At 26.7% G+C, this 24,962-nt stretch overlaps 1 protein-coding gene across 3 annotated transcripts in view; it reads left to right on the forward strand.

Annotated features, from left to right (window-relative positions):
* Nucleotides 1-15,764, forward strand: part of LOC117176303 (flotillin-1) — a 21,719-nt gene extending 5,955 nt beyond the window's left edge. For 2 of the 3 annotated variants that reach the window (XM_033366505.1, XM_033366504.1), the window contains 8 exons: nt 1,323-1,466; nt 1,593-1,712; nt 1,964-1,972; nt 7,030-7,245; nt 7,361-7,548; nt 10,021-10,231; nt 14,539-14,703; nt 14,838-15,764. In XM_033366505.1, the coding sequence (XP_033222396.1) occupies nt 1,323-1,466; nt 1,593-1,712; nt 1,964-1,972; nt 7,030-7,245; nt 7,361-7,548; nt 10,021-10,231; nt 14,539-14,703; nt 14,838-14,855 (1,071 nt within the window). In that variant the 3' untranslated portion in view covers nt 14,856-15,764. The remainder of the gene's footprint in view (nt 1-1,322; nt 1,467-1,592; nt 1,713-1,963; nt 1,973-7,029; nt 7,246-7,360; nt 7,549-10,020; nt 10,232-14,538; nt 14,704-14,837) is intronic. The other variant, XM_033366506.1, reaches the window with a different exon arrangement.
* Nucleotides 15,765-24,962: the final 9,198 nt, after the last annotated feature.

The following is a 24,962-nucleotide window of genomic DNA, read 5'->3' on the forward strand; positions in this document are numbered from 1 at the left end:
TCTGTTAATGTTTAAGAATCTTGGTGCACCGATGGTTGAAGAAATTTTAAGATATTAACGCGTTTTATGCCTGAAAAAAAAATTATAAAAAAAAAACATTTTTCACTTTTTTTGTATACAAAAACCGCCATATTTAATTTTGAAGTCAAAATATTTGAATTTTGACCACGGATTCGAATTTAGCTCACCCAAAAACATAAGGAACAGTACTTTTGATCTATTTCTTGTTTTTTTATACCCATAAATTTTGCGCTCAAACTCATGTTATAAAATTGATAGCTTTGGTCGTTAATGGATTAAAGGTTCATCATTTTAGTTGAAAATTTATCAGTTTGGTTGAAATTCTTTTTAAACTTAAAATTTTGTTTCATTCTTTGTTGATAATTAATCTTCCTGAACGTTTGAAAATTGGTAAAAATTGTTAAAATGAAACTACCATTTTTTGTTTCAAATTCAACTATTCCAGATAAAAATTTATCTTATAAGTTGTTGAAATACAATCTCCTTGTTAGAAAATTGCTCGTTTTTGTTGAAAACTCAAGTATTTCAGTTAAATATTCATAATTTTAGTTGAAAATTTATTTTGTTTTATATTGAAAGATAACCTTTTTTGTTAAAAATTCATCTTTTGGGTTTAAAATTATATATTCCGAATGAAGATTTATCATTTTAGTGGAAAATGCATACCCTTGGTTGAAATATTTTTTGGTGGAAAATTAATTTTTTTAACTAGAAATTTAACTAAACCATTTTTGGTTGAAAACTGATATTTTTTAGTTCAAAATTCAAATTCTTGGCTGAAAATTGATCTTTTTTAGTTAAAAAATCAACTATATTATTTAGAATTCATCTATCTTGTTGAAAATGGAATCTTTTTACTTCAAAAGTTGGGAATTTGAGACGAGTTCAATTGACTTTAATCTAATATTGTACTCACGTTAATTTGACTGAAGTATGCACTGAATTTTAAGTATAAGAAGATAAAATAAAATTTGTTTGAGTTATTATTCAAGTTAGATAAATTTCAGAAATTAATTATTGCGTTTCTAGTATTATTTAATTATTTGATTAATCGATGAAGCTACAATATTTAAGAATATCTTTGAATATAATTTGTCAAATCTTTCTAAATTAAACATGTTAATTAAATCCCTAGAAACTGAAAAAAATTATTTACAATATTTATTTATAATATTTGAGTGGCTCTGGACTACGAAAAATTATACCTGGAAACCCCTGAAATGTCAGGAGTCTTTTCCAGGATTTGAGTAGACGCCCTGATGGTTTATTTTTAAATTGTAAAAAAATAAATGTTTAAACAGGTGAAGATTCAAGGACAAAATGAAGAAATGCTTTCAACAGCGTGTGAACAATTTTTAGGAAAATCGCAAGACGAGATTCACAATATAGCATTGGTCACTTTAGAGGGACACCAAAGGGCAATAATGGGAAGCATGACTGTGGAGGTATTATTTTTTGGAATACAATCGTTGATTATAAATTTTTAATTTTTAAAATAATAGACCATGATTTATATTCGCGAAGAACTATTTTTTTTCAAGTTTTCAAATTTTCCTCTGCTTTTTTCGTAGGAAATTTACAAGGACCGCAAGAAATTCAGTAAAGAGGTCTTTGAGGTGGCAAGCAGCGATCTTGTAAATATGGGAATTACAGTGGTTTCGTATACACTGAAAGATATTCGAGACGAGGAAGTAGGTTTCTTAATTTTATTTTATTATAAATTGATCGCCTGCATAGTAATTGGAATCCAAAATTTTCGTAATGGAATAGAAATTAGTGTTTATGTCCAGATTCTAGATCAGCATATTCGAGAATGTTTTTTTTTTTTTTTGAGAATCGTAAGTCTATTCAAAATTCTACCGGGCCGATTGCATCCATTTATTTTATCATACAACACACATTTTTGTACGATTATACAATTAGTTTGTTTTGCTACTTACAGGGTTCGAAGGTACGTTCAATTATTTTATTTTTCAATAGAAGTGCCTACTTCCAAAGCTATGATACACCTCCTATTTGCGGGAAAGAAATGGCTCTAGACTGTAAAACAGGACGTTTTACAATGAAGAATTTTTTGAAACGGTTCTACTTTTTTTTGTTGCCAGACACTTTTATTGCACCTGTTGATACACGGGTCTGACTGTTGTTGAAATACTTTTCTTATTACATATTTTATTAGTTAAAATTGTATTTGATTGTTTATGGATGCTTACCTGTTGAATTTATAATGGTTGTTAGATTAGAAAAAAGATCTCACTGTGTGAATTAAGGCACAGAGCACCTTTCAGGCCTCACAGACCGGTCCCTATACAGTACCCTCCCACTTATCGTACTACCAGATAACGCGAATTAAAAAAAACTACATTTAATGTAACGTACTTAAGAGGTTAATTCTTAATTCTTCATTTAACCATTTAAGTGCATTGTGGGTATCTGATACCCCAATAAATTTTCAAACTCTTATAGACCATACTTAATTCGAAAAAATTGAGTAAGTGTCGCCATCTAGCTTTAGTTGGAGACACTAACTGTAAGTAAAGTGGAGGTAACAAAATCGTGGGGTGCAAATAAATATCTTTTTTGAAAGCCCCCATGTTGCAATATTTTTTGTATGAAAGTACACTATTTCCAAAGTATAGTCATACATTTTCAGTTAAAAATAATTAAAATTGCGTGAGTTATCAATTTTGAAGAAATAAACAATTTTTTCAATTTTTTTCAATAATTTCTTTAACGAACTTAAAATAGATAAATGGCTATAAAATCAACTGTACCTTATAAAAGATACCTTAAAATATATCGCATGATTTTATTGTGCAAAATATTCAATAGGGGTTAAACAATACATGATTAAATACTCTGGGGTATTGAGCACCCACGATGCACTTTACCGTTTTAGCGTGTATGCACTTTGACGGTTATTTCAAAGTAACCTAATAATTCATACATAAATGGCTAGCAATTCTTGACCGAAAAAGAAAATAATTCTTTTGGAAGAAAAATTGAAAATAATTGATCGCACCAGTAACATTTATAGGTAAGGTTAAATATGCGAGAATATTTTGACGATTAAAGTTTAACTCATAATACACCTATTTTCACAAACAAAGTAAATATAATTAATAATCACTTTTAATATTTATTCTCAGTGTTAATCAATTTGTGTTAAATTTTCATTAAGGAACGTCTTGTACCAATAATCACATCTCTGAAAAATATACGATTTCTATTATTTTTAGAATCAGAACAATATTACTGATAATGTAATTAAAAAACAAACATTTTTATTTAGAAAAAAATGTAACTTACAAAGTGTATTTTATCAATGTATTTCATGACTGAATTTCTCTTAAATATCACTTCATACCAATTTTTGAAAAATGGATAAATCTTAATAAATAAGAGCTCACTTTTTCAGAAAAAAACATTTGGTAAAAACTCTGCTATTTTTAAGTTTAAAATTAAACGTTTCTATGGCTAAAACAGTTTTTTTTGAGAAGAAAATTTGTATAAAATACTGTATTTTAAAATTATTTAACTATTTTCAAAATTTGGTAATAAATTCATCTATTTGTTTAAAAATTCTTTCTTTTTAGTTGAAAATTCAACTGTTTGATTTGGAATTCTCTAATTTTGTTAAAAATTTGTCTTTTTGGGTAGTAAATTAATGTTTTTGTTTAAAAATTCATATTTTGTAGTTGAAACTTTAACCTTCTGATCGAGAATTCTCGAATTTTATTAAACATTCGTCTTCTTTGGAAGTAAATTCATCTATTTGTTAAAAAATTCTTTCTTTTTATTTGAAAATTCAACTTTTTGGTTTAGTATTCGTGATTTTGATTAAAATTTCGTCTTTTTTTGGTAGTAAATTAATCCTTTTGTTTAAAAATTCATATTTGCAGTTGAAACTTCAATGTTTTGGTTCAGAATTCTTGAAGTATGTTTAAAATTCGTTTTTTCTGTAGAAAATGCATTTTTTTTGTTTAAAAATTCATCTTTTTTTTATCAATAACAGCTGGGGTTTAAAGTTGAACTACTTTCTTAAAAATGCATTTTTTGGTTGACGATTCAAAATTATAGTTAAAAATTCAAATTGAACTGTTTTGTTGAAAATTCATTTTTGTATTGATTGCAAAATTAATTTGGTTTACCTATTCCATTTTTGTTTTTTTTTTTAATAAAAATTCAACTTGTGGTCAAGGTTGAACGATTTTGTAAAAAAACTCATTTTTTTGTTTAAAATTAAATTAGTTTAATTGAAAATTAAATTTTTGGGTCGAGAATTCTTATATTTTGTTGGAAAATCGTTTTTTTTTTTTTTATAAAATTAACTTTTTTATCCAAATGTTATATTTTTTATTTGATAATTCAACTGTTTTTTGTAGAAACTTCGTGACTTTATCTTGAAAGTCCAATAATACCCGGACTAACTGTCAAATAAAATTCAATTAGGCATATTCCAATACTTGCTCTAAAAATAACTTTTTTATTTTAATTATTGCTTTATTACTGAAGTTTTTTTATTCGCCACATGGTCAAAAATTGGTAACTTAGTTTATGGGAGATCTCTAATCTTTCTTCCAACAAAATGACTCATGGATTCATTACTATTTAATTTAGAATTATACTTTTTTCTGAATTGTCTTGAATTCTTTTGAAATATTTTAGGGTATTTTTAATGATTACGATAAATTTCTTATAGATTTCAATAATTTGAAGGGACTTTTAAAACTTTGAAGGAATCTATAAGAGCTTTTAATTTTAAATATTTTAAGGAATTAAAAAAAAATTCTTAGAAATTTCATTCATTAAAAAGGATTTCAAAGCGTTTGAAATATTTTAAGCTAAAGAATTTTTCTATAATTTCGGAAGTTATGGAACGAGTTTACACGACCTATGCGCTTTTAAGATATTTAAAAAGATTTCACGGGATTCTATAAGTTTTCCGAGGGTTTTAATGATTTTAAAGGGGCTTCAAAGATCTCAAAGTATTTTTAAAATAAATTTTCCAAGCTTTTAGTAAACCACCAAAATTCATATTTAGAATTTCACGGTGATTAAATAATATTTTACTAGATATAAAAAAAATGTCAAGAGAAGTGCTCTTTCAAAGATTTGAAGAGTTTGTACATTAATTTTTGAAATTCACCCTGAATTTTTATAAATTTATCTTGAATTCTTTTAAACTATTTAGAATTATTACGAATATTTTTTATTTATTTGAATCTTTTAAATTTAATCAGTTACACTTAATTCAATTAATTTATTCTGAATTTTTAAAAGTTTTTATTAAATTGATCCTGAGGATCAGTTGAATTTAATTCCAAATGATATCCAAGGTTTTAAAATATATTTTAGAAATTTTACAAAGATTACCATCAATTTTATATTTTTTGAATAGTTTCAAGGGATTTCATGGAATTAGAAATATTTTAGGGTATTTTAAAAGATTCCAAGGCATTTTTAAATTTAAAAAAATTTTTAAATTGAATTTTTAAGATGTTAAAATTTATGCAATTCATTTGGAATTCACCCGGAATTCTTCAACTCATTCAATTTTACTCAATCCAATGGATTGACCCTTTTATTTTTTCTAAACTCATCTCAAACTTAAATTTTACTGAGATCAATGGAATTTTGTCCATTAAAATTTCTTTTTTCCAATTCATTTGAATTCTTTTGGATTCTTTTATACTGATTACTCACTTTTTTGCGTATAATGAGTAGGGTTTCAAGGATTTGAAGAGATTTGAAGTTATTTTCTTGGAATTAATCTTGAATTTTTATGAATTTTATTTAATTGTTCTCGCTTACCTGTAATTCCTCTAAATTAACTCAAAAATTACTGAAAGTCATGGAATTTTCCTTGATTAAAATTTGTTTTCCAATTCATTTGAATTTTTTTGATTTTTTTGTAGTTTTAGGAATGTTATCAAACTCTTTTGAATTCCCTTGAATTTTTCTAAGCTCACTTGAAAGTTACTGAATTTAATGAAGATTTTCTATATTTTAAAATTATTTTCAATTCATTTGAATTTTTTGAAATTTACCTTTAGTATTTATGAATTCCATTGAATTCTTCTCGCTTGCCTTTAATTCTTATAAATTCACTCAGATTTTACTGAAATCAACGGAGTTTTTTCGATTTTTAAAACTCTTTCCAATTCATTCGAATTTTTAAAAATGTTTTTGTAGTCATTTGTCACTTTTTAGGTTAGAAGTAGTAAGGTTTCGAAGATTTGAAATTATCTTTTGGTATTCATCTTTAATTAGGAATTTAATTAAATTCTTTTGAATTCCCTTGAATTTTTCTAAGCTTATTTCAATGTTACTGATTTGAAAGAAGTCTTTTCATATTTTAAAATTGTTTTTAATTCATTTGATTTTTTTTAATTAACCTTGAATTTTTATCAATTTCATTTAATTCTTCTCGCTTACCTTTAATTCCTCTAAATGCACTCAAATTTTATTGAAGTCAATGGAATCTTCCAGATTTAAAAAATTTTTTCGAATTCATTTGAATTATTTTGAATTTTTTTTTTAGTCATTAGTCACTTTTTTAATTAGAAATAGCAGGGCCAAATTATGCGTAAATCAATGGATTTTTTTTATTTCTAACATTTTTTCCAATTTATTTGAATTCTTTTGAAGTTTATTGAATTTATCCTCAATTTGATACCCTTTGAGCGCGAAAAAGTACCCTATGAGCATGACAAAAAGTAGCCTTTGGTTTCTATATTTTATCCCATAGGAAAAGTGAGGCCTGAACTTTTTGAAAACTTCTATTTTTGATTTTAATTCTAGAGTTCTTAACTTTAATGAAAAATCCCGATCCATTTTGAACCTTAAAAAAGCAAGTGGCCAGAAGGAAGTGGAAGCTTGAAACACAGTGCATACACCTTAAAATATTCCCAACATCCTTTCCTAACAAAACTCTTGGGTGTTGGCTTAATATTTCCAAAAGTAAAATTCGATTCTCACATTTTACGAGGAATATTTCACTTTTAGGGATACTTAAAAGCCCTCGGTATGGCCCGAACAGCTGAGGTGAAAAGAGATGCTAGGATCGGAGAAGCCGAAGCTCGCCGAGATGCCCAAATTCGAGAAGCGATTGCTGAAGAACAAAGGATGGCAGCTCGCTTCCTTAATGATACTGAAATTGCTAAAGCCCAGAGAGATTTTGAATTGAAGAAAGCTGCTTATGATGTGGAGGTTCAAACCAAAGTAAGAATTCATTTTCTATATTGATGGATTGACAGACACTGTTTAGGTTTTTATTTTTACCTGGTTCAGATTCTTGGAATCTTGTTTGTAAAATACGGTTTTTATAAATAAATAGAAAGCAGAAGCTGAAATGGCTTACGAGCTTCAAGCAGCGAAGACTAAGCAACGAATCATGGAAGAGCAAATGCAAGTTAAAGTTGTAGAACGTAGTCAGGAAATTGCTGTTGCTGAACAGGAAATGTTGCGTCGTATGAAGGAATTGGATGCTACTGTTCGCCGTCCTGCTGATGCTGAGAAATATAGGTCTTTATTTACTTTTTATTATTTTACCCAGGAAAGATTGTAATTTTTTCACCACTCTGATATTTGGAAAAAATGAGGTGTTGAACACTTGACTTTTGAGTGTACACCAAATGTCAAAGATTTCAGAAAAATTCCAGAAAATTCGAAAAGAAATTTAATATTTTTTATTTAAAATATTTCACATGGATTTCTACGATTTAAAAAGACTCTAATTATTTGAATGGTTTCACAAAGATTTGAATAATTTCTCAAAGGTTTCAAAATAGTTTACACAGATTTTAAATATTGCAACCAATTTCAGAAGAATTTCAGAGTCAAAGTTTAAAACTATTTCGAGAGATTTCTGAAGAATTCCAAAGATTGTACAACTATTTACAATGATTTCAAAGTTTTCAGAAGATTTTACAAAAATTTCGCCAGGATCTTAAAGATATCACAAAAATTTGAATGATTTTACGAAGATTCCAGAAAAATTTCAAATATTTTAAAAGATTGTACGGAGGTTTCAGAAATTTGACAAATGTTTAAAAGATTTCACAAAGATTTCGCAAAGATTTCAAAGATTCACAATTTTCCAAAATATTAAAAAATTATTCAGAAGATTTCGATGACTTGAATAATTTCATAAATATTTTTAATATTTCGAAAGATTTAAAAAGTTTTTTTGAATGATTGCGAAGATTATAAAACTATTTACACTGATTTCAAAGTTTTAAAAAGATTTTACAAATATTTCGGCAGAATATTTCAAAAGATTTTAAGGGGGTTTTAAAGAATGTATAAATATTTCAAAGATTTAAAACTTCAGAATATTTCAAAATTATTCAGTGGATTTCAAAAGTTTTTACGAAGATTTACATATTATCACAAAGTTTGAAAAGATTTTCTTAAAGGTTTTAATGATTTCAGAAAAATTTCAATGATTTTACCAAGTTTTTCAAAAGATTTCACAAATATTAAAAATATTCCAAAAGATTTGAAAAATATCGCAAAGATTAAAAATTTTCCAAAATATTTAAAAATTATTTAGAAGGTTTCACAAGTTCTAAAAGATTTAAATTATTTCAGAAAGATTTCAACGATTTTGCAAAGATTTTACAAAGGTAAAAAATATTCCAAAAGATTTCGAAGATTTCACAAAGATTAAACATTTTTTATATATATTTTTAAATTATTCTGTGGATTTCAAAGATTTCACGAAGGTTTTAATAATTTCACAAAGTTTTAAAGGATTTTTTCAATTCAATTCAATTCAATTTTTTCAATTCTTGAAAGTTTTGATAAAAGGTTTGAATAAATTCAGAAAGATTTCAAAGTTTTTAAAAGATTTCAATGATAAAAAATATTCCAAGAAATTTGGACGATTTCGTAAAGATTTAACGTTTTCCAAAATATTTTAAAATTATTCAAAAGATTTCAAAATATTTCACGAATGTTTGAATAATTTTACAGAGTTTTAAAAAATTTGACAAAAAGTTTGGAATGATTCCAGAGAGATTGTATAATTTCACAAATTTTAAAAATATTCCAAAAGATTTAAAAAGATTCCTAAATGATTTCAAAGATTTTATAACTATTTAAAAGATTTCACGAAGATTAAAAGAATTTCACAAGTTCTAAAAGATTTGACAAAAAGTTTGAATTATTTCAGAAAGATTTCAACGTGTTTAGAAAGATCTCACAAATATAAAAAGTATGCCAAAAGATTTCGAAGATGTCACAAAGATTTAATTTAAAAAAAAAATAGATCTCAAAATTATTCAGTGGATTTCAAAGATTTCACGAGGATTTTAATAATTTAACAAAATTTAAAAAGATGTGACAAAATGTTTGAATAATTTTAGAAAGATTTCAAAGTTTTCAAAAGATTACACACATGAAAAATGTTCCAAAAGATTTCGAAGATTTCGTAAAGACTTAACATTTTCCAAAATATTAAAAAATTATTGAGCAGATTAATAAAATTTGAGAATAATTTTACGAAGATTTTGATAATTTCACAGTGTTTTAGAAGATTTCGCAAACATTAAAACATTTCGTAAAGATTTCAAAATTATTGAATTTTAGAAAGATTTTACAAAATTTTCATAAATTTCCCAAAGATTAAAAATGTTCCAACATATTTCTAAAACATTAAGAGGATTTCAAAGATTTCACAAAGACTTAAAATATTCCAAAATCTTTAAAAACTATTTACAAACATTTCAAAGTTTTCAAAAGGTTTTACCAAAATTTTGAGAGTATTTTGAAGACTTCAGCAAGATTTGAATGATTTTACCAAAATTTCAGAAATATTTCAAAACTATTTACAATGATTTAAATTTTTCCAAAAGATTTTCCAAAAATTTCAAAGTTTTTAGGAAGGCTTTTACTTTAAAGAGTGATCTTTCAGGAATTTGCAAAAGCAATCGGAAATCCCTCTAAATATAAAATTGCCTTTGACTAATTTGTTTATTTTGGATAAAAAAAAAGGTTAGAGAAAATGGCTGAAGCTAATCGTCTTCGACAAATAATGGAAGCAGAGGCTGAAGCTGAGGCAATAAAAATCCGAGGTGACGCTGAGGCTTTTGCCATTGATGCCAAGGCTAAAGCTGAAGCTGAACAGATGTCAAAGAAAGCATCTGCTATGAACGAATACAAGAGTGCTGCTATGATTGACATGATGCTTGAAATTCTACCGAAGGTAACTTTAATATTATTAATTATTTTCAGGATTTGATTTTTAAATTTAGCACGTATGATTATGTTTGTGCCTACACTTCTGAAGACGAGGACGTCAGTCCCTTATTCTCCTTTTCCTTCCATTTTTCTAAAAATTCCCTATCATCCCTAAATTTGATAATTTCGTCCATTCTTGAAGAATCCTAAGCAACTTGCGGCCATTAATAAAGAAATTAGGTGTAGTTTAAAGAAACTAAAAAATTTCGCTATCATTATTGTTGAAAACTAGACTGGCTTTGCTTTACCTGAAGTTTTTTATATCTTAAATTTGATATTTTTATAATTAAATCTACAAATAAGCCCTTTTAAGGATGTTTTAGGTGTACAGTGAACTTAAAAATGACTTAATCTTTAACTTGGTTTATACAATTGGCAAAAAATATTTGAGGCCATAATTGTTTATTTAATTGTAGTCATTTGCATATTTGTGTTTTGTCCGCTCAGGCGAAATTTGTAATTTTAATTTGTAAAAGCTCATTCCGTTCGGTGAAAGGGTCTTTACGATTATATGTCTCACTTTTATAAAAATTATTTTATTTAGAAATAATACGTACAATTTTTTTAGTCATTTTTTTCAATTAAACAATTTGTTAAATAATATTTGATAAAAACGTGACGAACAGAATTTTAGCAAGCTTTTCCAGGAATACAATGAGGTTTTGTAAATTAAAATTGAATGAAAATTACGACTTTTCCCTAAAGCGGAAGAAAAAAAATATATCTCCAAATAATTACATTTTAATAAGCAATCACGACGTCATTTATTTTTAAAAGATTAGGTTTCACTTCTAAGCATTTGTTTAGAACATTCAATGAACCCTTTTTGGTCAATTTTATAAATCAACATAAAGATTAAGGAATTTTGAAATTGCCAGTACACCTAGAACATCATTAATAAGAAAAAATCATAGAACACCTTATGCAAATTGAGAAACATTTGTGCTTTTTAAATATTCTTACGTGGGTAAATTAAAACTTTTGAAGAATTTAATAAGTAATTGGAAATATAGACATGTTTTATTTTATGTTAATACTTTTCCTGGAAATTATTTTTTTAAAAAGAATTTTAATATAAAATCCTTAAGTTTCGAAGAAAAATTAAAGTTTCTAACAAATTTAGGCTGTCTTGGTTTTTTTTTTAACCGGAAATGAACAGTTTTCAACCAAAATCATCATTAAGATTTCTAACAATTTTAGGCTATGTTATGATATTTGTAATAAGAAAATTATTAAATTTCAAAGAATACATATTAAAATTTTGATTTACGTTACTGTTTAAACACAAGAGTTGGTATTCGATATCAAAAATCATTATAGTTTGAGGAAGATTTTCAATTTTATGTTATATTAGTGTTTCTCGTCCAATAATATTTTAATTTTCAAGAATATTCACAATATTTGAACAATAAGTTTAGGATATTTAATCAGGGGAATACATAGTTTTAAATAAAATTATCGTAAAAAATATATTACATTCAATATGCAACGCTTTAAATTCCTAAGATTTTAAATAAAAATAATTATTATACGGAATACAAATTGTAAATAAATAATAGTAAATAAATAATTAATAATAAATACATGTATAAAATTCATATTGCCAAAAATTTCATTAAGATTTCAATAATTTCACAAATATTTCGCAAAGATTTTTAAAAATTTCACAGCTTTCAAATACTTCGCAAAGATTTCGAATACATTTAAAAGATTTTTAAAAGACTTCATTTATTTTCCAAGGAATTCACCATGATTTCATAAAGATTTCGGATACATTACAAATATTTCACAAATACCTCAATTATTTCATAAAAATGTCCGATAGGTTTCAAAGGCTGCACAAAGATTTCAATGATTTCACAACGATTTCAATTATTTCAAAAATATTATCGAAAAATTCGCAAAAATTTCTAAAGATTTCAATGATTTTCCAAAGATATCAAAGATTTTCCAAAGATTTCAAATAATTCACAAAGATTTTGGATATATTTGTAAGATTTCCCAAAGACTTCAATAATTTCACAAATATTTCAAAAATTTTTAAGATTTCTTCGCAAAGGTTTCCAAGGATTTCACAAAGATTTCAATGATTTCCCAAAGCTACAAAAGGTTTCAAATATTTCGCAAAAATTTGGCATAGATTTTAAAGATTTCACAGACTTCAATCATTTTTCAAAGATGTCAACAATTGACAATTTTTAAAAATATTTTATAAAGATTCAAGTGATTCCCAAATATTTAAAATATTTCATAAAGATTTCGGATAAATTAAAAAGATTTCAATAATTTCAAAAATATTATAAAATATTTCGCAAAGATTTTTGATAGATTTGAAAGATTTTACAAGAACATCAATAATTTTCCAAAGACTTGAATAATTTCACAAATATTATTAAATATTTCCAAAATTTCAAAGGTTTCTTCGTAAAGGTTTCCAAGGATTTCATAAAGATTTCCCAAAGATATAAAAGGTTTCAAATATTTCGCAAATATTTGGCATCCATTTCAATCATTTTTACAAATATTGCCAAACATTTCGCAAAGATTACACAAAGATTTCAGATACAATTGAAAAATTTCACAAAGTCATAAATGATTTCACAAAAATTGCAATAATTTCACTAACGTTTCAAAAGTAGTTCAAAGATTTCATTATAATTTCAATGATTTTACAAAGGCTTCAAATATTTCGCAAAAGATTGAAACAATTTCACAAATATTATTAAATATTTAAAAAATATTTTTAATATTTTGAAAAGATTTCAAGGACTTTATAAAGGTTTATAATGATGATTAATAATGACTTATAAAGATTTTTAATGTTTCGCGAAAAATTCGAAGAGTTTAAAAAGATTTTACAAAGACTTCAATTTTTTCCCAAAGATTTCAAAATTTTTTAAAATATACCGAATTTAAAAAAAATATTTTGAATATTTTATAAATATTTCTATGATTTTCCAAAGATTTTAAAGGTTTCGCAATTACTTCCAAATAGTTCAAAACTATTTCAAATATTCGATAAATATTTGAATGGTTTTCCAAAAATTTCAAATATTTCAATCATTTTTACAAATATTACCAAATATTTCAAATCTTTTGTAAAGAGTACACAAAGATGTCGGTGCATTCAAAAGATTTCAGAAAGACATGCAAGATTTCACAGAAATTTCAATGATTTCACGAACGTTTCAAAAGTATTTCAAAGATTTCAATATAATTTCAGTGATTTTACAAGGATTTCTAATATTTTGCAAAAGATTTAAAAAATTTCACAAATATTATCCAGTATTAAAAAAAAATTCTAATATTTTGAAAAGATTTCAATGATTTGATGAAGGTTCATAATGATGATTTATAATGACTTGTAAAGATTTCAGATGTTTCGCAAAAAATTCGGATTGCTTAAAAATATTTCAAAAAGACTTCAATTATTTCCCAAAGATTTCTAAAATGTTAAAAATATAGCATATGTTTAAAAAATATTTGTAATATTTTATCAATGTTTCAAAGATTTTCCAAAAATTTCACAAAAATTTTAAAGGTTTCGCAATTATTCCCAAATATTTCAAAACTATTTCCAAATATTTAAAATCTTTCCCAAAGAATACACAAAGATTTTGGTACATTTAAAAGATTTCACAAAGGCATGCATGATTTCACAAAAATTGCAATAATTTCACAAACGTTTCAAAAGTATTTCAAAGATTTCACTATAATTTCAATGATTTTACAAGGATTTTTTATATTTCGCAAAAGATTTAAACAATTTCACAAATATTATCCAATATTTAACAAATATTTCTAATATTTTGAAAAGATTTCAATGATTTTATAAAGGTTTATAATGATGATTTATAATGACTTATAAAGGTTTTTAATTTTTCGAAAAAAATTCGGATAGTTTAAAAATATTTCACAGACATTAATTATTTCCCAACGATTTCAACAATTTCACAAATATTTCCAAAGATTTCAATGATTTCCCGAAGGTTTTAAACTTTTTACAAAGATTTCAAATATTGAGCCAAGATTTCGGATAGATTAAGAAGATTTCAAAAAGACGTAAATCATTTCACAAACATTTTAGGTAGACTTTTATAAAAAATCAAACGATCTGACGAATTGAATCATTCGTTTTCAGAGAGGGGCATATCAATACCACTTAATTTTTAATATTAAAAAAAAAAGAAAAATCTGAGTTCAGAATCAAATAGCTAAAAATGCGTAAACAACATTTTCTCAGAATATTATTTAATCCACGATTAATTGCAGGTTGCCGCTGAAGTAGCCGCTCCACTTTCGCAGACGAAGAAAATCACAATGGTTTCGAGTGGCAATGGCACCATCGGCGCGGAAAAGCTAACAGAAGAAGTACTGAATATCGTCAACCGTGTTCCTGAGCTCGTGAAAAATCTAACTGGCGTAGACATCGCAAAAGTACGTTCTTCGAAAATTTATTGACTTTTTTAACTTGAAAGTTGGAACTTAGAACTTAGCATTTTGTTCAAAATCGTGTCATTTTTTGGTTTTAATGACTACTGATGTTTCATTCGTCAAATTTTCTTTTCTAGTCGGTCCATGCAGCGTAAGAGAACGTTCACACAATTCCTTCGGAGGTTTACGCATAAACATAAAAGGCCACTTTTATGTCTAACGAATCTGTCTCTCGCTAGGATAAGTTTTCTAAGTGTTTCGACTTTCTCGAAAGTGATTGACAGCGCAACACATTTTGAATGCCATTTAATTGGTTATTTACGTGCATTTAAGAATCTCCAGTTAGCTTCTTGAAAACTTTATAGTTCATATTGATCTCTAGAGTACAGAGAAAAAAAAATCCTCGCACAAGAGTTCTAATTTTGCTACTTATGGCAGTGAGTGTAAAATTTGCTATTTCACTATAGTCGATAACTTTTACTGAACATCGTGTCTTTTTTTTAATTATTCAGCTATTATAAATTTCATGAGACTTTCTGAATATAAATTCTAAATCTTGATTCCGACTTTTAAAAACTGATTTTAAATATTCATTCTGAATACTTTAAAGCATTGAAAAAAAAGGAAAAAAAGTTTAAGTAAGAGGAATATGCATTTGTATTGAACGTATCTCATAAGAAAGTTATCCATTCAAGGTCAATTGTTGACGAAAAAAGAGGAGAAGCACAGCGGTAAAATTGTTGCCGATAAAATGATCGAAAGTTGATGAACAAAATTCTTTAGGAGCAGTTTAATACGCGTAAACGACTCATGCCAAGATGTGCCGAATTACATTCCTCTTGAGTATTTTATGACACTGTGTACCTTCTTAAATCTAAATCGTTACCAATAAGTCTTTAGCAATGAAAGTACCAATCCAGTGTGACCATGTCCAAAATATGTCTCTAGTCTCCAGAAATCGCACATACCTTCGGTTATATTTTTTCTATTCGAAGAATAAACTACTGTATTTTTCCCTTACAACAAGATAATAATAATAATAATAATAATAATAATAATAATAATAATATGTGTAAGAAAATGCCAGCCAAAATGGTATAGACGCAACTAGTCCGCTAAACTCAATCGTGAACTTATTAAGTTTTTGTAAGTTCAGTGCAAAGCCTTACATTAGAGCAAAAAAGTTCAAATTTGAAAGAAAAAAATAAAGCTACTATATAAAAAAGGAATTCTTTATTTTGACAGGGGGCCGTGCATAAATTATTCAGGCTTTTTTTACATTTTCAGATTTAAAATTCATCTGATTTAAAGAAAATCCGAAAAATTTAACTGTTCCTTTTTCTGGCAATAATGTTTCTTTTTTAGGTGAAAGTTCAACTGTCTGGTTGAAAATTCCTTCAGGATATCCAGCGACCTTAAAAACCTGGAAATCTCCTTACATTTTTCTTTGAACCTTGAATTTGAGTTTTCCTTCTTTTAAAACATTTATTTTATTTAAATGTGACCGGGAATTTTACAAATTTGTAGAAGAAAAATCTGTTCACGTTCGATTTCAACAGTTTTTAAATAATTAGTTGAATTGTTATGTTTTTTAATTTTGCTATTATTTCTAAGCTTACATTTTTAATTTAGAGAATTTTTAAATGCTTTCTTAAAGACTTGAACAAATAAAAAATAAAAGCCTTTGATGTTGAAAATTTTGGATAAAAAACATTTTTATTTAATACATTAATTATTATTTTTTAATATATCTGTACTTTAAGTAATAAAACGTTAACAAAAACGATTTGACAAAACGATTTTAAATCAGTTCAAAATTTAAGAATTTTCAGATTTTAGCGTTAAAACCTAAACGGTTACAATTTGAAAGTCTTAGTCAGTAAACAAATGTGAAGGTGTGACTGAAAGTTTATATTCAATTTTAAATCTTAAATTAAAACAAAGATTAATTATTGAATATTTAGCAATATTTGAATTTTTATTTAAGACAAGTAAATTGAAACCAAATATTTAAAAGCAAAGAATCTTTAACTGAATTTTTTGACATAGAAAACCTGGAATCGTTAAAATTTCGAAGAGCCTTTAAACTTTTAACGTTACAATTTTAATTGTGGTATTTGAAAGATGCTTAATTTGTAAGTGAAATTTTTAAATTTTGATGAATAATTTACAAATGAACATTTGTAGAAAAAATTTGAGTAATTTTAAGAGAGACATTTAGGAGTTTTTAAAAAATTAAAAATGATCATGAAAATTTTAGCCTTTCACAATTCTTTAAAAGAATCTAATTTTTTTGTTTAAAATCTGCGAAAATCCACATTTTGTTTTATATTAGGCTATCATTTTAAGTTATATATTAAGTTTGAATCTTTTCAAAACTTCTACATTTGTAAAGAAATTTTCTAAAATTTGCAGGATTTTCTGAAAATTGTCGAAAAAATTCAATTCATTTTGAAAATAGTTATAAATTTAAAACAAATTTAAAACAACTTCTAGATTTCTCAAGATTTTGAAATAAAATTTTGAAGCTTTCCAAGGATGTTTAAACTATTAAAAAAGAAAATAATTGAATTTCTAATTTAAGAAGTATTCAGTCAAAATTTTTGCAATTTTTCAATATTTGATATTTCCAGCTTAAAATTCCTTAAAATTATATAATTTTGAAAATTTTAAAGTTCATTGATTGATTTTTTTATTTAGAGTATTGAAAATGATAACGTGGATTTATATTTTTTGATATTAAAAAATGTTAGTACCTTCAATTTTATACGCGTAAGTTATTGAGCATTTGAATACAAAATTTTGTAATTAAAAACTTTTAAATTTAAATTCTAAAAGTTCAAATTTGAACAATTCCACTTGGAGTGCTTTCATTTGCAGCTCAGTTTATTACCTCAAGTGGAAAATTGTTTAGCTTTAGTGTTAAATTTTTTAAATTTCATTGACCGTGAAAAATGTTTACGAACCGGGAAAAAATCGGGAAATGACCGGGAATTTATTTCGTCGATTAAAACGGTCACCCTGATTATGAAAGAAATGTCTCATTTAAAAAAATCGTGGCACTGAAAAGTTTTTTATTTTATATTTATATATGACTATACTTATTCTTTTATAAGTTGCAATTAACGGACTTTAATATTTTAAATATTCTTATAAGTTTTTAATTTCTTCTCTGCTAATGTAGACTGTTAAAGTATACATTAAAGTATACAATTATTAATTGGAAATTTCAGTGTTAATTCAGTTTCAGAATTAGAATGAATCATGCCTATACAACGGAATTTTCGAGAGGTTGACCACTCGGGTTTTGAGTAAACACCAGATTTAAAAATATTTCAAAATCTTTCGTAATATTTGAAAGGATTTTGAATGTTTCAAAATGATTCCGCAGATTTCAAAGATTAAAAAGAGTGTGCATATTACATTTTAAAGATTTCGCAACAATTTCACAAAGATTTAAAAACATTTCAAAGATTTTAAACGATTCCAAAATGTTTTAAAAGATTACACAATGATTTAAAATATTTTAATGATTCTAAATTTATATTAAAGATTTCAGAAGGGTTTCCAAAATATTTCAAAGAATTCATAAGGATTTCAAAAGATTTTAAACAATTTCAAAAGATTTCAATTTTGAGAAGATGCCAAATGATTTCAATGATTTCAAATGAACATAGAAGATTTCGCAAACAAAGATTAAAGAAAGTTTTCACAGATATATCAAAGATTTCAAAAAGGGCAAAGATTTAAAAGAATTGATCAAATTTATCAAATTTTTCAAATTTTTCAAAGATTTTGCAGAAATTTAAATATTAAAGAAAGATCTTCAAAATTTCTAGGATTTCAAAGACTTTTCAAAGATTTAAATATATTCCCAAAGATTTCACAGACGATCTATGTTCGCAAAAAATTAGTTTATTTATGGTTCTGCTTTCTTTGGAAATTGTTAGCAAATAAAAAATGAAATGTCTCATCTTTATCATTGATAAAATACGGTTATTTAATTATTTCATGTAAAAAAAGGAGACCTGGAAAAACTTGATTTTTTTACCTGGAAACCTGGGAAAGACCTTGAAATTTATTACTTGAAAAATTCAATTATTTGGTTGAAAATTCATGTATTTTGTTAAAAATTAACCTTTTTTGTAGAAACTTAACCCTATTCGTTAAAAATTTATCAATTTGGTGGAAAATTAGTTTTTTGAATTAAAAAAGAATTGTTTTAAATGAAAATTTAACTATTCCATTTTCTGTTAAAAATGTATATTTTGTAGTTCGAAAGTCATTTATTTGGTTGAAAATTCATATATTTTGTTAAAAATAAATCTATTTTGTTAGAAAACTAATCCTATTTATTGGAAAATCATCTTTTTAGTTGAAATTTTATTTCTTTGATTTTAAATATATTTTTTTCAAATGAAAATTTATTTTTCTAACCAAAAATTCATCTATTCTATTTTTAGGCTACAATTGTGATCTTCTTTGGTAGAAATTACAGCTTTTTGTTTAAAAATGCCACTGTCCAATTAAAAAATAACCTGCTTCGGTGGGAAATTAACTTTCTTTGTTGTTAAAAATTCACTCTTTCGGGTTGAAAATTCGAAAAATTTGACTGTTCCATTTTTTGTGAATAATTTTTTTTTAAGTTGAAATTGAACTGTTTGTTTGAAAATACCCTGAGGCATTCAAATATTTATTTGAAAAATTGATGTAATTTGTTACAATCGAATCGTTTTTGACAAATAGTTAATCCCATTTGTTGAAAATGTATCACTTTGGTCGAAAATTCATTTCTTTGGTTGAAAATTAGTTTTTTAATTGAAAATTCATTTTTTAACTGAAAATTTAATCATTCCATTTTTGGTTAAAACTGTATCTTGATTAGTTCGAAATTCAAGTATTTTGTTGTAAACTCATTTACTCTGTTAAAAAGAATCTTTTTTGTTAGAAATTTAATCGTATTCGTTGAAACATCATACTTTCAGTTGAAAATTCATTTCTTCATTTGAAAATTAGTTTAAAAGAAAAGAAAATTCATTTTTCGAACCGAAAATTTGATGTTTTTTGGTTAAATATGCAACTGTCTGATTAAAAATTAACTTGTTTCGGTTAAAAATGAACTTTCGGACTTTTTTTTCGAAAATTCAACAATTCTTTAAGATTCTCATCATTTATGATTGAGCAGGTATTGGAATCTTTCGAAATTTTACCTCAGCTTTCAAAGGATCTCCACGTATCACTACTTTTAGTACAACAATTTACGTATCGTTCAATTCGGTAAGCTTTCATGTGTATCTGGTCAGAATTTTCTGCGATTTTTTTTTGAAGGAGTTGCGAGCGATCAAAATGAGGCTCGCGTACTTTTGACGCCAAAATAATCCCGTACTCAAATCAGAAAATAATAATTTTGACCTTGACTTAGAAAAACGCAAATACCATATATTTTTAAGTAGAACTAGCCATAACCCTGGCGGACCGAAGGAACCGAATGGAGCCTGTACAAAGTACCCGTAAAGACCTCATTGGGTCCCCATTCGGTTCCTTTTTAAAAAACTCGAAAAAACAGCAAAATCAACTTTTAAATGGTTGAAATTCGGATTCTGCGTTAAAATTTCCTATAGAAGGTCACGGAATAATCGCAATAGTTTTCTTTTGCAACGGTAAAAAGTTAAAAAAAATATAAGACGTATAATTGACTGCTATACTTCAAACGCATCGCCTGTAAGTAGCAGTCAACAGGCGTTATACGTCTTATATTTTTTCTAACTTTTTACCGTTGCAAAAAAAACTATTGCAATTATTCCGTGATCTTCTATAGGGAATTTTAACGCAGAATCCGAATTTCATCCATTTAAAAGTTGATTTTGCTCTTTTTTCGAGTTTTTTAAAAAAGAACCGAATGGGGACCCAATGGGGTTTTTACGGACGTCTACTCTTAATAACTTTGAACTGAAATCACCCACAATTAAGAAATTCCGGAAAAGCATTAAAAATGTAATATTTTTAAGATAGCTTTTTAATTTTCTAAGTTTCTTTCCACATTAATTTGTAAATTAAAAAAAAAAAAGTTTGGATAAAACATGAAACTATGCCTTTCAAATTATTTTTAAATTGATTAATCTGTAAAATTTAAAGTAGATATCACAGTAATTTTGCTTAATATTGGTGTATTAGTGGGGTGACCGTAACTGATTTACGAAAAGTAGGACAAAAAGCTTTGAAAACCGAGAACAAAGTAGGACAAACATTTATTTAAAGAGGACAAAGTAGGAGATAAAAATTTTGAAATGATATCAAAATATGTAAGACAGAAAAGTTAAAAAAAAGAGTACAAAGCAGGACAAAATAGTTGGAAAACAGATAAAAGTAGGACATAGTAGAATACAAAGGATTAAATAAAAAGAAGAGTTTCGAAACGTATTTTTCAAATTAACTGTTTTATTAATTTTTATCAACGCTTAAGATCGTATATTTTTATTTTTAAACCCTGATGCATTCTAATCAATATCATAAATGCACACATATATATTTTTCGTAAAGTAGGAATGTTTGAAAGAACTTTATCTTGTATCTTCACGAAGAAATCGTTAGATGGGATTGAATAATAACATTTTGTAGAAAAGCTTCAAAAGTGGACTGAAAAATAAAAATGTGTGATTTGAAAAATCCGGACAAAAACCTGGACAAAGTAAAAAATCCTGTAGGACAACTTACACAAGCCCTAAAATTAGGATATGTTCGGGAAAATTCGGACGGATGGTAACCCTATATCGACACATGAGCAGAATAAAGTATTCGTTTCGAATTGGCGGACCAAAGGAACCGAATGGAGCCTCTACAAAGTACCCGTGAAGACCCCATTCGGTTCCTTTTAAAAAAATTCGAAAAAACAGCAAAACCAACTTTTAAATTGTTGAAATTCGGATTCTACGTTAAAATTCCCTGTAAAAGGTCATGGAATAATCGCAATAGTTTTTTTTTTGCAACGGTACAAAGTTTAAAAAAATAAAAGACGTATAACGCCTGTTGACTGCTACACTTCAAACGCATCGCCAGGGAAGGTGACGATTCGCAGTTTGTTCAAAGAAGGTGTTCGTTCCGAATCTGCTCGAGGAAGGTGTTGGTTCGAAGTTCGTTTGAAGAATGTGTTGATTCTGAATCTGTTTGAAAAAGATGTTGGTTCCGAACTTGTTGTTATAGGATGCCATGCAGTGTGGTGAATATTGAATAAAATAATGTTTTGCAACAGATAATTGAATATTATATTATTAATAATAAATCTGCCTATATCAGCGAAAAAAGGACGTCCAGGATAATTATAGTTATCGTACATTATTAAATGCATCAACATAATTGATTGAAGAACAATAATATTAATTTACTCAAAGAAATTGCAGATACGTATATTGTGTATTATGCCTAATACTAGATAGTATGTTTGTAGAATGCTTGAAAAAAAAGTTGTCAAAAAGATCTCTTTTAGACGGCAGTATTTCTATGCGTCTTCATATTCTGAATTGTCTACTTAATTAAGTATAGTCAAAGATTAAGTTTCTCAAAGCTCTGTAGGCTTCGAGGTACACATTCTCATCGTGACACTCGCGCTTCGCCCTCGATTTCCGACAGACATTTGTGAACAGGTTTTGTTGGATTTTTTTCTCGGAACTTTCGTCGTTTTTCCACAAATTTTTTATTTTTTTTTCAACGTTATTTTTCACGAATAAAACAAAAAGTACGCGTCCTATCAAGAAGTGATTCTTAACGAAATTGTAGATCTTTTTTGGGATAACCATTTTTGTTAATCCATCTTTTTTTGTATCCTACATAGTTTGTCCACAAAATGGAATTTTTTATTTTCCATTATTTTTTGTGCAATCAAAATTTGAATTTTCTATTTTTGAAGAAACTCCAAAAATTGGTTATGATAATCTTGTAGGGATTTCAAAAAGAAATGTTTTTCTTCTCTTGACTTTTTTTCATATCGTGCGTTTCTCGGCTTAAAATTTTGATTTTCGGTTAATTAAAAAAATTTTGAAAACGCTATAACTCTGAGAATTTTCTTTTTATCGAAAAAAGTCATAAGGATAAATTTTTTGTTCTTTTCAATACTATAAATATCCGTACATAGAATTTTAAAATTCAGAAAAAAGTGGTCTCAAAAATTTTCAAAATGCGCTCACTTTTTGAATTTTTATCAAAAATGGCTGTTTAACGAACTCGTCATTTCTTTTAGGACCTAGAAAAAGTGTGCTAAAGATGGATTTGATTCGTTCATTTTTTCGAGAGTTATCGTGTTTACGGACGGACGGCCGGACAGACAGACAGGCAGACGCCATCGTGAAAACCTGATTTATGGATTCAGGGGGCCTTGAAACGTGGAGATCCGTTGAAAAAGTGTGATGTCAAATTTCCGACATTTCTAATACTTTTTCAATCATAAATGATGAGAATGTAAAAATATTATAGCACTTGCCAACAGAGTTCAGCAGGAAAATTGTGATTAGAAGGTATAAAGTTCCAGAAAGAATCTTCTTGTTGCTTTCGAAGGATTGCCAAAATGTGACTGATAAGTTGTTTACAAAATCACTGGTATTTATAATGACGATTACTAAGCTTCGCCGTGAAATTCATAGCGATCATATAAATTTACGTAACTTTTATGATATGATACAACAAAAGAAATTTTAGGGGAAAACAAGGTATCATCACAAATATAACACGTGTCATGATTTTTTCCTATATACTTAGGATTTCGTGTGACTGCATATCTAGTTAGAAAGTAAAATAGAACAAAATGTGAGAATATTTATTAGAATACATTATCTTTGAATAAAAGAAATTTTTATTAGAAATAAATAGAATTATGTTTAAAATAATATAATATTTAAGTATGTATCAATGATACCTATACATAAATTTAATCAATGTTGTGCAAAATTTAAATAAAAATGATGAAATGATGAAAAACAAATATATACGATATTTCAAGCAGGCGCTATTTGTTATTGATAATTCTGCTTCTCATTAAATACACTGACTGATAGGGTTGCTCAAGAAATGTAAGTGCCTTTAATTTATGAGGTTACTCACCAAGCATTCTATTTGGGGAAAACATTTCTGAATTCTTTTAAAATTTTTTAAACAAGGGAATATTGGATTCTACGGGGCAAAACCACCCCTAGCCGTAAAATTGTTCTATTTTCTCACAGGTTAAAAACAAAAATGTTTGATTTTGCCAAAATATCGTGGAAAGTGATCAGAAAATGTAATAAAATGGGAAAGTATAGAAAAATTTTTAAAAAATCCCTCAAGAATGAAAAAGCACTTCTTCTTTAACAAGAAACGAATCTTCGAACTTCCTGCAAATTCTTTAGCAGAGATTATGTGGATTTAGAACAAACTAATCACGAACATTATTTTAAAAACATTAGGTACAAAATAGATAACATAAGGGGTCCTTAGTTGCCAAAAACTATACGCGACTGTTGGTTCTCGCGCTCCGCGCTCGGTCTTTGTATATCCCTTACACTTGTGCACAGATTTTTTTAAAATAAAGGTCAACACGTCGACAACAGTAATTTGGTGATAGTGACTTCTTTTTTGCTAAAGCTCCTTTGGCTTTAACGAATACATTCTCATCACGTTTCTCGTGCTTCGCACTCGAATTTGTGTCTCAACTTGTATATCATTTCCATAAACGTATATTATTACAATTCAGAACATGCATTGATATTAAAACAGACGTACTTTAATTGTGTCTTTTTAAAAAATGCGCATTCCTTAAACAAATTTGTTATTAAACATTTTACTGCAACTTCTGCCGGTTTTTCAAAAACTGAATTTACTCATTTCCAATTTTATTTTTACGATGCATTATTCGGGCAGTTGTCGGCAGAAAAATTCTGTTTTTTAAATACTAGTCTTTTCAGATGGGAACTTGATGGGAATTTCAGCAACATTCATAATAAGTTGATAAATTTTGTTATTTCTTTAAACAAATTTGATGAAAAATGCATTAAACAGGCATTTGTCTACAGAAAAATTCGTTTTTTTTTCTGTGTGAACAGTTTTAATTAAGATATCGAAAAAAAATCAATTTTTCATCAACAGATGCTCGAATAATGCATTTGTTTATTAAATTTGTTTTAAAAAAATATAGAATTTATCCATCAATTATGAATTTCGCTGAAATCATCGTGAACTTCTCAATTAAAAAGACTGAAATCGAACTGAAAGCGATTTCAACCACTATCCTGTTATTA

This window comes from Belonocnema kinseyi, chromosome 7, assembly GCF_010883055.1.
Source record: "Belonocnema kinseyi isolate 2016_QV_RU_SX_M_011 chromosome 7, B_treatae_v1, whole genome shotgun sequence".
NCBI lineage: Eukaryota > Metazoa > Arthropoda > Insecta > Hymenoptera > Cynipidae > Belonocnema > Belonocnema kinseyi.